Below are 14,780 nucleotides of genomic sequence, written 5' to 3' on the forward strand. Positions count from 1 at the left end.
GCTACTGTATGTTCTTGGCAGCAAAACCAAGAAGAAAACTGTTTCTTATTTATTTCAACCTACATCTTATACACACAGTATTGTAGGATTGTTCAAGAGAAGGAAGATTAGGTCATCTATTAAGTTTATCTCTTGCTCCTTCTAATTACTCTAAATCTGAAGCCAATTTTCTTTCCACTTTGTGGTATTTGCTTTATCTAGAATTTAATTATTTTCCTTTTCCCCTATCTTCTTTGTTTGTTGTTGTTCTTTTTTTAAATACTAGTTAGAAAAGTCACACTATTTTGTGGAGGCTACTTCATTTCTGTACGAAAACAAGTTGATTTTCATGGAGATTATGTCACTCTGTGCATAAATCTTGATGTAATTCTGCATTGTGGAGATTTGCTTTCACTATTTGGGTGACAAAAACGTGATTTTCACATGCTTATATAACTCTTGGTTTTTGGAAGAGCGTTGAACACAGAAGACAAAGTATGCTAGTACTGAAACAACAGGCCACTAATATGCTCTCTATCTTTTTGTTTTGTATACTCCATGTGAGAGTATTTATTATAAACAGCAAGAGAGCAAGATGTGTACATTTATAATAAAGTATAAAGGGAGAAAAAAAAATCCCTGAATATGCAGAGACCACAGTCAGGGGAAGCCACATTATATAGAAGCATCACACCCGAAATTTGCGGTAGTGGTGTTATTTGAATTAAGGTACTTTAATGGCCAATTTATTTTTTTCCCTATTATTTATTTCTCAGATGCTTTTTCTTTTTTTGGTTCTACAGCAAATAAGATTTTTTTTTTAAACCAGGATATTGTGTTATTTTTATTTTAATAATACATCTTTGGGGCACATTTGCTTTACTATGATAATTTAATATAGGAGCTAAGCTCCCAATTAAAAGCAAATTATTAGGATTTGCAGTTAATCCAGAAGTGAAGCAGAACACTAGCAGAATTTGCCTGTGAGTGAGGCCTTATATTTATAGCAAAGAACCAACTCCTTTCTCCTCATTAATATGCATCTTGGAAATAGCCTGTTATTTCCATTTATCATGAGGTAGAGATTATTTTCACATTTGTACTTATAATTGTGCCTATTTATGTAAAACACAGAGATGCTGTGTGTGTTCTGTGTGAGAAACGGTGAGTTTGTGTGTAGATGAGCAGCTGAAGCATGCCAGGGCCTGCACATCTTGAATTCTGCATTTCACAAATATGGTATATATTTGACCCAATTTATTAGCCACTGTCAAATTTAGCCATGATTTCTCTATTGCCATTTTGAAAGTATAATTGCACAGAATAGTTTAATATCCTACTCTTTAATTTCTCTTCCCTTTTCTGAAGAAGGAATGAGGAAATATATGTAAACATGAAAATGATGAGCTCCCTGAAAATCCAAGTAGGAGATATTTGTGTAGATTCCAGTCTCCCAAAGCTAGTGTTTCATTTATGTAGGAATACAACAGTGAATTTATACTGGTTCAAATACCTGGCCTTTCTGGTTTTGCAAATTGCATTTTGAGACCTATGTTAAGCTACGATCAGGGTAGAAAGCATCAACTGAAAATTCCAGAAACTAATAAATATTCAAATTACCTGATTTTATGATCAACCATTTTTTCCCAATTACATATTTCTCCAAGAATTTATATTGGCTTTGTGAAACTAGAAACTTTTCAGATATGTAAATCAATCTTAGCATTACTGTGCAGTATTCTTTAAATTAAATTACAGTACAGATATCAGATTCTAGCAGTTCTTTTGCTGCAATGAGATAATTTCTGGAGGCAAGACACCTGGCCAGGCTAGAGTGGTGATTAATTTTATGTGTTTAGGGTGCAATCATCACTCAGAAAAAGGCTTAGGGTTTGGATGATGGATGATGAGTAAAGTGCAGGCTGATAGGACATGGCCCATGAATCTGTTCTACATCATCAGTTCCTTTGATCACTGGCAGAAGTTCAGAGATACTTCTTTGCATCTGTCCAAAATAAACAAGGCTACCATATACCTTTTGCAATATCACTTTTAAATACAGACCTATTTGCAGGGGAGAGAACACTTTTTATTTTTGCAACAATGGCTGAGAAAAATAAAAGGCAAACGTTTTGGCTTGCATTTACGTACACGTTTACAGACCAAATATATGTGTGTGTGTCCATACGCATCTATATACTTTAATGAAAGGTGATAGTAGAAAAGCAACTTTTTTTCATCCCCACATTGCTACCTATGTTGATGCTATAGATGGGATTTGGCATAGCTGCTGAAAAAAAGGATTACATAGCCCGTTAGGAGAAGAAAATCCAAAGTTATAGCAATACTACACAGCAGTTCTTTTCCTTCAGTAATGCTGGTGGCTACAAATGGGTGAGAAATTTTCTCACTACTGATAGGAGAATGAGCTATGTAACCAAAGTAATTCCGATTAATAATTCAGCAGAGTTTAAGGGAGAAGAGAGACAGAGGATTTGTACCGACCTAAAAGAACACTTTTTTTGTATCTCAATTAACAAAGTACAATTTGATCATTGAAAGCAAATGCTTCTTTATCAAATGATTTCTACTTTTCTTTACCCAATGCTGTCCCCTGCAGGGTGTAAGAAATCAGATCACAGAAGTACTCAAAGGCTAAAAAATAATATATTTTTTAATTTAAATCCAAGAGTAAAAGAGAAAGGAATAGCTGAATTAACATCATGTCCTCTATCAGAATTCATTATCAAGCCAGCATGATTTATAATGAATAATCCCTTCAGAAGCTTGACTGGGTGCTATATAAGGGGTATTTCCTGAAAATATTCTCTTGTATCTTATTGCATATATGCAACACTGCTTTCCATAAGTGTTATGAATTCCTGGTGCTCATGTTGATATTCTGTCTGTGAGCACTAAGATGTTAGCTGTTTATTTCATAGGCCTCATCAGCTGCACTTAAACATGGAAATCAAACAGAACACATAAATTATAAAATCATAGTACATCTTAATGGACTTTCTTACCACTTTATAGAGTGGGAAGTAAAGAGTATGCAAGATGAAGCTCCATATATGTGGAAAATATAAAACTACTGCTCTGTGTAAAAGACAGGTGACCCTCATAAATGAAATACAACTCCTTGGAAAAATTACATTAAAAAAAGTAAACAAGGGAAGCGTAAAGGTGGGAGAACTGGTTAGATTTCATTAATAGGATTACCTTTGTACCAAACAAAAACAAAACACGAGGCTTAAAAAACTCTGGGAGCATTTCTTATCACATAGAAATCATGCTCGCATGATTACTGTCTCCTTTCTCCACTGGAAAACGCTGCTTTATCTGACTAAGTGCAAATACCGAAATGTTCATTAGCTGTCTTGAAACACCATGGCTTGTCTTTATTGAGTTGCATTTCATCCATAGCCTTTGCACCTGGGGGCACACAATAAATTTTTCTGCACAAAGGGTTTCTCAAGAGTGGTATGACTGTTCCTTTTCTCCCCAGAGTCTGGATGCATTGCATCATCTTCTATCATACTTACAAGCCCGGGGCCCGGGATGAGGAATTGTTTAGTATCTCCAAACCAAAGCTTGCCACGTAGCAGATCAAATTGTTGTTGCTCTGCCACTGAGCTGACTCAGAACTTGCTTGTTTGATTTAAGGCACAGTTCCACTGTGAAAAGTTATTGTAGAAATGGTATTTTCTTCCTCAGCAGATCTAGTTCCTACATGTATGAAGAATTGTATGTGCTGACTCAAGTGACAACCATAAGCATTTACTGCTTCTGCTCTCGCCAGCTCTGCGGAGCAGAGACAGAAGAGAGAAAAGCAGGTTGGAGTCTATTTAATCTGCATGTGTTAATGCTCTTTTCCTGGCGTCTGTGTGTTTACAGCTGTGCAAATTCAGGGAGAAATACAGCATCCCAGAGGTGTTTGCAGGAGTATAATTTGGCCTGCAGTGCTCTGGAGCAGCCATGGAAAGGAAATATCTTTTCCCTGGTTTCTTGGATCCCATAGCACCTGTGAAAAGATCATGGACTTTAAAAATAAATAAATAAAAATTGAAACAGAGTAAATCAATACTTCATATTTTTTCATACTTACCTTTTACCTGTAGTGAGTTGCAGACTTTGTGGCTACCATAGAAGATTATTTTGTGGCTTTCTGGCTTTGTAAATTTGTCTCTTGTAATAACATCATCTCTGACTATTCAAAGATAGTGGGAGAACATAATGGCTTTTAGCGTCAGTTGCTGCTGCTTTTACATAAAGCAATACCAATTTCTTTGTATCCTCCAGGTAGCTATCATGCTTTTGGAGCTGTCTGCTAAGTGATGTGTACTGCCAGTGCGTGGCACTGCCCTGTGCCGACTCTGTTCTTTTCCCACCGAGCCATTTTGGAAATTAGTGAGGGCTTTCTGCTTCGCCTATCTTACCCAGTCTGTATGTGAAACCATGAAGGGAGTTCACAAGGAATTATGGTCTGAGTGCTGGTTTTAGCACGTTCACAGTGGCCGGCTTTATTGCTTTAGGTTGCTTCACCTAGAGAGAAGTTGTCTCTCTTCCTCAGTTTCAAGGTGACTCTGAAGTTTGCATGAGGATGACTCGGGCTTATGTTCCTTCCCAAAAATGCAGTGGCTAGAGCAAGTAAAGGAGCAAGAAGATTTACTTGAATATTTCAGCTACTTAAAAGAGATTTTGAACTATCCTCTTAAAGTCCTAAGTGCTACCAGATGATCAAACAGTCAGCAGTGTCTGCTGGTTGCTTTCATTATTTTTTCACAGTTCAGTAGGAATTGTCCCCTTTGCAGAGCTGTTTGTGGGGCTGTATTTTAAATCCAGTAGAACTGAGCAATATGTCAGCCTGCTTAATTAGTCCAATACCTCACCATGTGTCTTCAGAGCAATAAAGGCAATCAGTTCACCATTGAATAGCATTTTTGATAACTGAACTCCCAAAGGCTGTCCTACCCAAGAGAAAGTGGTCATGAACAAGCCGTGCTGTGGCACTCAAAATAACCACCAGCCCCTGTGCTTGAAACTTCCTTAACGCTGAGGAAACAAGGAGCAGTTGACAGCTTTGGAGCCTTCTGCCCAGAGTGGTCAAAAAAGTCTGCTTGTGTTGGCTTCAGGATATGTTGGAAACCCATTCTTCACCTGGGAACTAAGGCTGGGTTCTCCTCTAGGGCAGTACAATCTTAACGGTGAAGCTGCTGGTGCTGGGAGTATTTGGTATAGGCAGTTGAATTCTGTAACAAATATTTATAAATAAAAGTGAAACCTCATAATTATGCTTCACACAGTCTGTTTTGAACACAGTTTCTTCTGAGGAAAACTTTGGTTCCTCTCATCAGTTTGTAGAAGTAGTGTCATTTCCCCATACTGGAGGAGATAGCAGCTCTGCCCAACCTACAGAGGGTGAAAAACGAAATATAGGAGGTAACGGTATGGAGCTTATATCCTAGTAAAAGATAACTTATCTCCTAGATCCTAGCACTTAGAAGATGATAGCAATATGAGATTTATCAAAAAGCTGGGATGGGAGTGAGGTTGACTTTGATTTCTGTCTGAAAATAGAAACCTCAAGTTTCCAAGATTCTTTCTAATATGAGGCTAAACTATAAAATACGAGATTATTCTTTATAAACTTGCATTTTGAATAACCCTTTAGTTATTGTAATCTGAGCAACAAATATTTTATTATTTTGTGTCTGGTTGGATTGGGCTTATGTCCAGTATTGCTATTGTTCTGAAATTTATTTTATTTTTTTTAATACAGATATCCCTGTAAACTCTCAGTCTGGTTTAGCTTGTTCAGTAATTCATCAAAATACTGTTTTGCATTCCCATTAGAAGGAAGAATATTGCCAGCCCCAATACTCACCATTTTGTTTTCATGTGTAGGTGGGTACTGGAGTGCAAATTCGCTTCCTGTTGCTTAATAGCAGTTACCTCCAAGGACCCTGAAGAGAATCCCTAATGCCACAGGAGTTTTACCTTGTCCTTGGAGCCCTTTTGTTAGGAGCAGGCCTGACTAGAGGGGATAATAGGAACTTGGAAGACAAGTACATTTGAAAAATGCACATACAAACTGCAGAGACGTAAGCTTGACAATCTTTAGAAGCTGTCTGATAACTTTTTACAAAGCAGCTTGACCCCCTACTGTTATTTTTTTATATTTGTATTTACTTTAGCACACAGAAAACCAATCATGGTTTCTGTCGTATGAGTTACTTTATAAAAGTAGAGGCATGTAGCAGAAGAAGAAGCAAAACTTGGCACTTTCTTCCCTTCAGGTCTGAAGTTATTGGGAGAGCAGAAATGCTTTGATTTTATTCTTTTACAGAATCTGGGGCTACAAATGGTAATGAAATACTCTTGCAAAGGTCTAGTACCTAAATATTTTCTTCTGGAAGAATATAATCATAAGTTTATATTACCACCAATATTAAAATTTTGCTATTCAACAGCATGTTACAGCAGAAAAGAGAATTGATTGAAAGCATATATCCCTTCAAATTATTGCAAAAGTACCCAGTTAAACCAATATAAAATTATCTTCCATGTTGCTGTTGGGGATCGTTCTGCTGCATTCACTTGGATGTCAAAATGACAGGCCATTAGCCTAAGGGTAAGCTAATTATTTAAAGGACTTCTCTTATTTTGTACAATAAAGACGTATTCTTGAAAATACAACACAAGCATAGATATGTATCAGATAGTGACGTGTTTTTTTTTTTTTAATATGAAAATGTAATTTTAGCATTCAAACAGTCAAGACAGTGGTAATTTAAAATAAAGCAAGAACAACAGTCATTAAGTGGCTGTGTTTCTGGACTTAGATTGATGCTTAACACATTGATCTTCTTCAATAGAAGCTTTCCATATTCCATCTGTTAGAATCTTTGACCTTTTCTTAACACCATTAAAAGATAAAATGTTAATCTACTGAAAAAAGATGCATGACCTTTTAAAAGTGAACTGTACCACTTTACAGTCTGCCATCATTAAAGAACTTTATGCTCAGGAGCCATGCATTATGTGTATCATAGCAATATAATTGTTTAGAATAATGTAATTGTTCAACCAAGAAGATATATACCGTGCATAACATAAATTAGAACTAGAACTGTGTGAACTTTGAAAACCCAATCAAAATAACATGTCAGATCAAGGCTTACTTTCAGTTTTAATCAGCCTCAACCTCAAATTTATTTTTTATTAATATGCCAAGATTCATGCATAGAAGAAACCATTGTAACAAAGGAAAAGGTTGGTAATTTGGGATGAACAAAACTGCATCACTAGCAAAGAAAGATGCTTTTTTGTTTTGTTTTAATCACCTATATCTATTTATCTATATTTTTTTTGGCATAAGGAGATATGGAGCTAATATCTTAAACAGTACCGAGGAATTTCAGTAGCAAGAGAATTCTTGAAAATAGACTTAACGTCTTTCTTCTAAATCTGAATTGTCTCAAACTAGACTTCTTAATAGCAATGGCCACAATTCAGAACAGCACCAAAGCATGGTTTAAATGCAATTTAGTAAAGCACTTCCAACAGCATTTAGTTTTGAGTACAGGATAATTTGATTCCACTTCAAATTAAGCTTCCGTTCTGAATCCTGACTGCAGAGTCAAACTGAATACATGCTACAGGTTCAGATAACCTAATCTTATTTTCTAATGAGTTCCGTGTTTTAGATGAAGTCCCTTAAATAAGTTTGAGGGCATAGCTGTCTAATTCATAAAGTGTCCACTTAATAACCGCGTAACATGGGGTAATAGAAAGTCCAACTATCTTCTTAATTTGAATATGTTTTGCTAGTATTTTTTATTTTATGGGACAAAAAACTTTTCTATAGAGGAAGGCTCATATTCTTTAAATTTCAACCTATCCTATATTCCAACTCAAGTCCCCAGCTTGATCCATTTTGCCCTGGTAGCTCCCTTGATCCTAGGTTAGATGAATCTGGGTTGGAATATCCTCTCTGAACTTCTGTATGTTTTCCACTGGAATTGACTCCATAAGAAAACTGATTGCATACAAAATCAAAATAGAAGGGTTTCAAGATGGCATAAGCTTAGCTCCTGTTATTAATTTTATTTGTTCATAATAACATAAGTAGCATTAGCAGCATCACTGTGCTGGGAGCTCTCAACCCTGATGCAAAGGGTGCATCCCAATGAGCAATTTAGGGCACACGATGGGTTGTTCTTTCATGAATTTGCCTTGCACCCATACTTGAAGGTTTGCAATGTGCATTCAAAACTGTCTCCCACCTCATGAAACAGGCTGAAGTCATGTGCTGGTTTACTCTTCCGGGTGACCTACTTGCGATGCAGATGTGCAGTCCTGCAGAAGTTGGCTCTCTGCACGTGTACTGCATGTCTAGGAATGGAAACTGGCTTGAACCTCGTTATTAGAAATGACATCATGTGGATATGCGGTCCTTGAGCCATAACAGATCACAGCAAGTTGAGCCCCGGTCCTTTCTCCTTTGTTCCACAACTGGTAATGTAGGCATATGAAAAGGATTTGTGTTTAATGTGTGGATAATAAGGGAGAGCAGGAGAAATGAAGCTATCCAGTGCAGCAGGATAAGTGATCAGGCTAGCGTGTTAGCCAAGCTAGCTCTAGGTGTTTCAAAGAGGTAAATTTTAAGCAGGAGGATGAAGAGAGAGTTTATGTATGTCTCAGTGTTGCCGAATCTTACAATCTTATCAACAACGTTAAGATGTACATTAATGTTCTTTAAGTTCCAGCAGTAGAAACCTTGTTATTATTTGAGCCTATCAGGATTCTGTTTAAAAGAAAAAAAAAAAAGTTTTTAGCCAGGAGAGAAATTTGAAACTGCATCTGAAAAAAAATATCAACAGCAAAAAGATAGTTTTAAAGAACTTGTGTGATTTTGCTTCCCTTATTGCTCTACAGAGAAAGCTCGCCTTAATTATACAGAAAACATAGGAGAAAGAGGATTTGCTGTGAGTATTACAAGTAGAAAGATGTTCTCCTGTCAGTGTCAGCTTTTTAACTCCAGTTAAAACTTTGTATTCTGCTTTCTGGTCAAGTTGCTGGACTAGCTCTGTCTGTATTTTGTTCCTGTTAAAGCATCAGCCGATTTTGTATAGGCCATGCATTTCATCTTTGAAGTTAGCAGTCACTTTTTTGTCTAGCTCTCTCATTGTTTTGACCTGCTTCCCAGTCCCAGCCCCATTTTATCACCGCAAATTTCCTCTCTTGCATATTCTTCCCTCTAGGTCACTGATAGTGAAAGCAAGCAATATGTTTCCTGGTGTTCAACCATGTGGCACTTCACTAGTCACATAATACACTAGATAAGCAGCTGACAGTCTGTGCTGCTCTGAATAGCATATGTGCATGCCATCTGAAAGCCAGGAGCCGGAGGACATAGATGCAGCCAACAGAGGGAGTCAATGGCAGCCAAGCACTGGCCATTCGACCAGCACTGTGGAGAAGAGAAGAATGGACAGCTTCGCACTTATGGTCAAAGAGTAGAAGATTTCGGCTTGTTTTCCCAGTCCCTAGGTATCTTGACAGGCCCTGTGCTCTTCTGCTTTCAAGCTGCAGCTTGCCTACCTGAGTGAAGTTTAGTGCCAGCTCTGCAGGAGGAGGTGATACCCACCAGAAGGTCAAGTATGTTGAGGAAAGGTTGTTCCCCCCTTTATATTTTTTATCTGGACGTGGAAGGTATCATCGGTAGTGTTTGTTTTTTTTGTCTGCTAAGGATAGCTACCAAGTAGTATACAGAAGCTGTAATTGCTATCTAATTAGCATTACGAACTAAAACCTACGTTGTAGAGAACACCTGTTTGCTCTTTCTTTTAGAATATAGTAGTAATGTTTAAAGTCTCTTGTGCATACTCATAGCTTGTTACCAAACAGCTTGAATGATATAGTCCCCACCAACCAAACTGGTGTTCCCTTCAGACTAAGGAAAGTCTAGGTCTCAGTGCTGGTATGTATAATGAAAAGAACAACAGTCTTTTCTCTTTGACAGAAACAAGCTGTCATGGTAATAGTGAAATGAGATACAGAAGGGAAAAATATTTCAAAATGTTCTTAGACACGTTCAGGCAACATGTAAATAGAATAATAAATCTGGCAAGAAAGATCTGTTTACTTTTTACCCGAAAGGACTAAGAAGTTTTTTTTTTCCTTTTTAAAAAGTGAATTTCGTTTCCTTCCACCTGAAGGCTGCAGAGGATTGCAGCTGTCCACAGCAAGAAACTCATCATTCACTCTCTGATCAGCACATACAGTAAGTGACATGAAATTCTGCTTAATTCTCTTGTGTCTTCATGAAATAATTTCTTCACCAACCAAAGAAATCTGCTGTTTACCATAATCTCAATTTAACACCTACTCTCAGTGTTCAAAAGTAACTGTCTGCATTTGAATGGGGTTTGCAAAGTAGAAGTAACTGGCAGGGAAAACGAAACAAGCCTTGTCTCTCTTCCGTGAAAGTTGGGCAAGGCTTTTTTTTTTTTTTTAATCACAGTGACAGGTTACATGGTAAATAAAGTTTGAGATCTTTGTTTTGGCCATTTAAGACAAGGATTGCTTAGAAGGGAACAAAGCTGAGGGGTGCGAAACTTGAATTCAGCCCAAGTTACACATTCAGACGGTTGTTCAAAAGCTGGTGGCACACGCACGTGCAGAACTATGCCAGGGTTTCTGTACAGTGTGACAGAGAGGGGATGTTGCTGCTGACTTACCAAGGAAGCCCCCTGAAACTATTGAGATTTTAGTTAATGAGCAGTGTGGAAAAGAGGTCTTGGAAAACATTTTACTTCTTACAAGTGAATTTATTTGGTTCATGTTACATAGAAAACATCTGGGAGGATCTCAGCTCCAGCAAACCAGGTAACGGTCCCATCTTGCCTCAGATTACCATGCATAATACAGGTAATATTTAAGATTCCCTCATCTGCATTGGAATTGGATATTACATTTTTTAACCTGCAGTCTAAACCAAGTCGCTGTCAGTGTTGTTAGGTTAGCTAGATTTCTGCAGGGTTGGTCTGAGGTTAACAAAACGGCATCCAAATTGGGAGTGATAAGAGATGTTTTGCAGGTCTTGCAGCAGTGGCTTTGCTCCACTATAGCATGTAAAACCACTGTCAGTACTCACCTGGGAGCCAGGAGCTTCTCTTCAGGGAAATGTCTCCTGCATTTTTCTTCCCCTAACTTGGAAGCTTATGAGATGGGGAAATTCAATTTGAAAATTTAGAAATGCAATGTGCAACCTTTTCAGATCATAGCTGAATTGGGGTAAAGATAAGTTCACAGGCAGGGTGTATTTTGTGTTTGTGATGTGTTTGAGAGTTGGAAGTTTTTGTTAGGATGTCTGTGTGTATATCGTATTGATTTACTGTGGGTAAATAACTGTTAATGTAAAATCCTTATGTCATTTTTCTAAAAGCAGGATGGGTTTTCATGTCACATGAATAGCACTGTACTGCTAAATATAAAAGGCGTAGGGGAAGCTGAAATAAATTAAAGGAATTATTATTCCACCAAAGAGCTACTAGTTGCTTCAATAAGATATTTTAGCTTTTTTGGATGTTGATATGTATGTTTTTTGTTTTTGTTTTTCTTCCTGAGAGAACAGAAAAATATTTCTCCTCTCCTCTTTTCCCTTCTTCTTCTTTGTTAGGTTGTTTGTTGCAGACCATTGCATTAGCCAGACAGGGCCATATGAGGGATGCTGCATGAGGTCCTGTTGCATTTAACCTGCTAGAAGATGGAGAGTGTTTTGAATTATCTGTATGTTTCATTTGTTGCCTGTCTTTGGTCAGCTGAAACAATAAAGCAGTTCACTGTGTAGCTTTCGTACCAGTACCCAGGTATGTGCTAGAGTTATAAGTTTTCACATAAGCTGTATGTACCTAATCGGAATGATTTTGCGTAGGCACAGATATGGCTGCTAGAAATAATGCTTTTTAAGGCATTTTGACATACGCATTAAATGGAAAACACAGAACTGAAGTGCTCAGTTTCCCTACAAGAGGAAGAGAATAAGTCTTAATTTTCCTTTGGGGCAAAGCTTTAATAGATTTGCTGCTATATCATAGTCTTCCAGTTATTGTTTAAGCCCCATAAGATACTCAAGGCTTTGAGTGTTTGTACCAAGAAAAGAAAAATATGAATTCATTCTCAAGCTCAGATTTGGCAGCCCAATTAAGTTATTCTGGCTTCTATTACATTTTTTGCCCACCAGCATTACCTCATTACTGTTATTTAGCTGAAGAATTTTACTATCTTGAGCCCCTTGTACCCCATGGAAGTTGACAAAGAAAATTGAAGGTCACAAGGAGTGTGGAAAAGGGTGATCTAAATAACAGCAGTAGAGAAAGCATAGAAAAAAGAAATGGAACAGGACATAGCAACAGAAGCTACCAATATCGTTAGTGCCGTCATTTTGGTGTTTATGTGGTTGTGCCTGGTAATCTGCTTATTTTGTTGGTTTTGCAGTTCTTGGTATGCTGGGGAGGAGTTGACTTTGGTTGATGATTTCTGATCATTTCTCAGGTTCTTTCCCTCTGAAATGAACGCAATTTATCACGTTTCTGGTATCTGTCCCCAGTGATTCAAAGACCATTGCACTCTTAGCAAATTTACCAACTTATTACACAGTATTATGTGTGCTTGGAATTAGATCTCATTTCCCTTCTCGCGTGGCCATCAGAGACCTTGTTGCAAAGTGTGGCCCTCAGCAGCCAAATTTTGAGTTCCATAGTGCCCAATACAAATGCATTGCAATCTCCAAGGGTCTGACTAGAATCCTACTCTGTCAGGGCAACGTTACCATGTCATGCAATGTGCAAGTGTATGCCAGGTGGAGCAGTTAGGAGGAGAGCCTACAGCCATTTTAGCTGCTTCCATCTGACTGAATTGTAGATGAAAGTCAATTCCATGATAAAATGATAGGTGTCACCTGTAATTTGTAATGGGATCAAAGATGGGTATATAGTAGAGGTAAATAGATTGCTTACAGCATTTATACTTTGACTCTTAGGATTCTGTCAAGTTTGGCTGATGAGTATTTTCATCTGAAGTTGTCTTGTGGACTTTAGAAGACCAGACTTTCAGACAACTGAGATGTACAACAGATACTCCATACTGTTCGCAGTTACCCAGCTGAAAACCAAAGGTGAGTATTGCATGAGGAGGCAGATAGAAGCATCTTTTTCCCTATATAAACACATTCTTTGTACATATCAACCTTCATGAATAGTTTGCAAATTTGTTCTTAAATTGACTATGAAACATTCTGTTTAGCAGCCAAAACTCGGGGCATGTAAGCATCAATGTTTTTGTCCATCTGTTTTCTGCTGCTTTCAAGAATTTGTTGAAAGACGCTGTTCTTTGAATTGTCTTTGTTTAATCTATTATGTGACTAAGCCTCATGTAAATTGTGAAGATGTTTGGACTCTTTTTGCTTTCTAAATTTTGAAGGTGAGGTTATGCAAATGCCAAGTTTGTGAGAAGAGCCAGGCTGACAGCAGAGAGATTGATCTCCTTTGTGGAGCATGTTCAGCATGTTTCCTTGTTCCCTTGTCAATGCGCCTCAGACTCAACATGGTCTCAACAATGAGTGTCCCAGTTTGATTCCCACATCCTCCCATCCTCAGCGTCTGCACTGGGACAGGCAGCCAGGGCTGCAGTTAGTTCTAGCTGATGACCAAAGGTGGAAACCTTTCTGTACTAGGGAGCAAAATAAGCAAAGCAACTCATTTCGTGTCAGCTGAGGCACTTGCAAGGCCCCTGAATCTCCTTCTGCAAATAAAGCTCCTTCATTTTCAGCTTCATTGAAAAATGCAGTGAAATCAGACTTTAACTGGGGGAAATGACACATTTTTGTGTGAATTTCAAGGTCATAAATTAAATGGTGTTTTTTAAGAAGAAAATTAAAGGCTATTTCAGATTTCTTGTTACTGCTGACCCTCTAGGACTGTACTGAACTCCTGCCACCTACAAGCACTCTCGCCAGGCAGTCTGTGCAAATATTATTATTACTTAAATAAAGTCTGAATCATTACCTTGTGTTTTCACTTTGTAGTGAAGTGATTTAAATATAGTTTTCTTATGCTGGTATCCTTTGACAAACGCATAAATAGTTAGCGCATTGTTAGCAACAGTGAAAAGGAAATGGATGCCTGGCAGGAGGAAGGGCAAATAATTTTCTCATGCTTGCTGTGCTGTTTCTGTAGTGTAAATCAACTCCAATCCTCTGAAAGTAAAAACTTATTCCAAGATGTCAACAAAAGTAAAGTAATTAGGAAAGGAAATGTAATTCCTCCCTGCTGCTCCTCCCTCACACACATTAGTAAATGAAAGCTATTTAAAGATACAACCTGAGGTAGACTAATTGGAGCAGATGAGTCATTTGGGACCTGATCCTGGAAATGCTTGCTCACATGAGTAGTCCTTTGATTGTTTGCCTGGGTCAATTCCGAGTGCATGTGCAAATGCTTCAGGATCAGGGAGGAGAAGGTTCAGTCTTGCAGGGTCCTGAGCAGACCACTCCAATGGTGAAAAACGTGCACTTGAGCTCCTGGTTCATCTGGCTGGGCTCAAGGATACATGTGCTTGATGTTAACTGTCTTGTTGGGTCAGAGCTGGTTTGGTCAGTGTCTCCCAGGATGAGCCCTGAATGCTTAACTTTAAATAGAACAGGAATATTATGAGGCTACTTTGATTAATCTTATTTTGAGAAGGAAAAAAAAAAGGAACAACTAGAAAACCAAAACATGCCACAAAAGTTTCCT

The 14,780-nt window shown here is 37.9% G+C and overlaps 1 protein-coding gene across 4 annotated transcripts in view; it reads left to right on the forward strand.

Moving 5' to 3' along the window:
• Positions 1 to 14,780, forward strand: part of LOC308176832 (uncharacterized protein) — a 173,530-nt gene that overhangs the window by 126,639 nt on the left and 32,111 nt on the right. For 2 of the 4 annotated variants that reach the window (XM_080553102.1, XM_080553103.1), the window contains 4 exons: positions 10,203 to 10,267; positions 10,837 to 10,872; positions 11,666 to 11,855; positions 13,028 to 13,162. In XM_080553102.1, coding sequence (XP_080409228.1) covers positions 10,203 to 10,267; positions 10,837 to 10,872; positions 11,666 to 11,741 — 177 coding nt within the window. In that variant the 3' untranslated portion in view covers positions 11,742 to 11,855; positions 13,028 to 13,162. Of the gene's footprint in view, positions 9,643 to 10,176; positions 10,268 to 10,836; positions 10,873 to 11,665; positions 11,856 to 13,027; positions 13,163 to 14,780 lie in introns of all 4 variants that reach the window. The other 2 variants (XR_013938672.1, XR_013938673.1) reach the window with 1 other exon arrangement.

The sequence above is a fragment of the Anser brachyrhynchus genome (genome assembly GCF_964034855.1).
Source record: "Anser brachyrhynchus genome assembly, chromosome: 12".
NCBI classification, from domain to species: Eukaryota; Metazoa; Chordata; class Aves; order Anseriformes; family Anatidae; genus Anser; species Anser brachyrhynchus.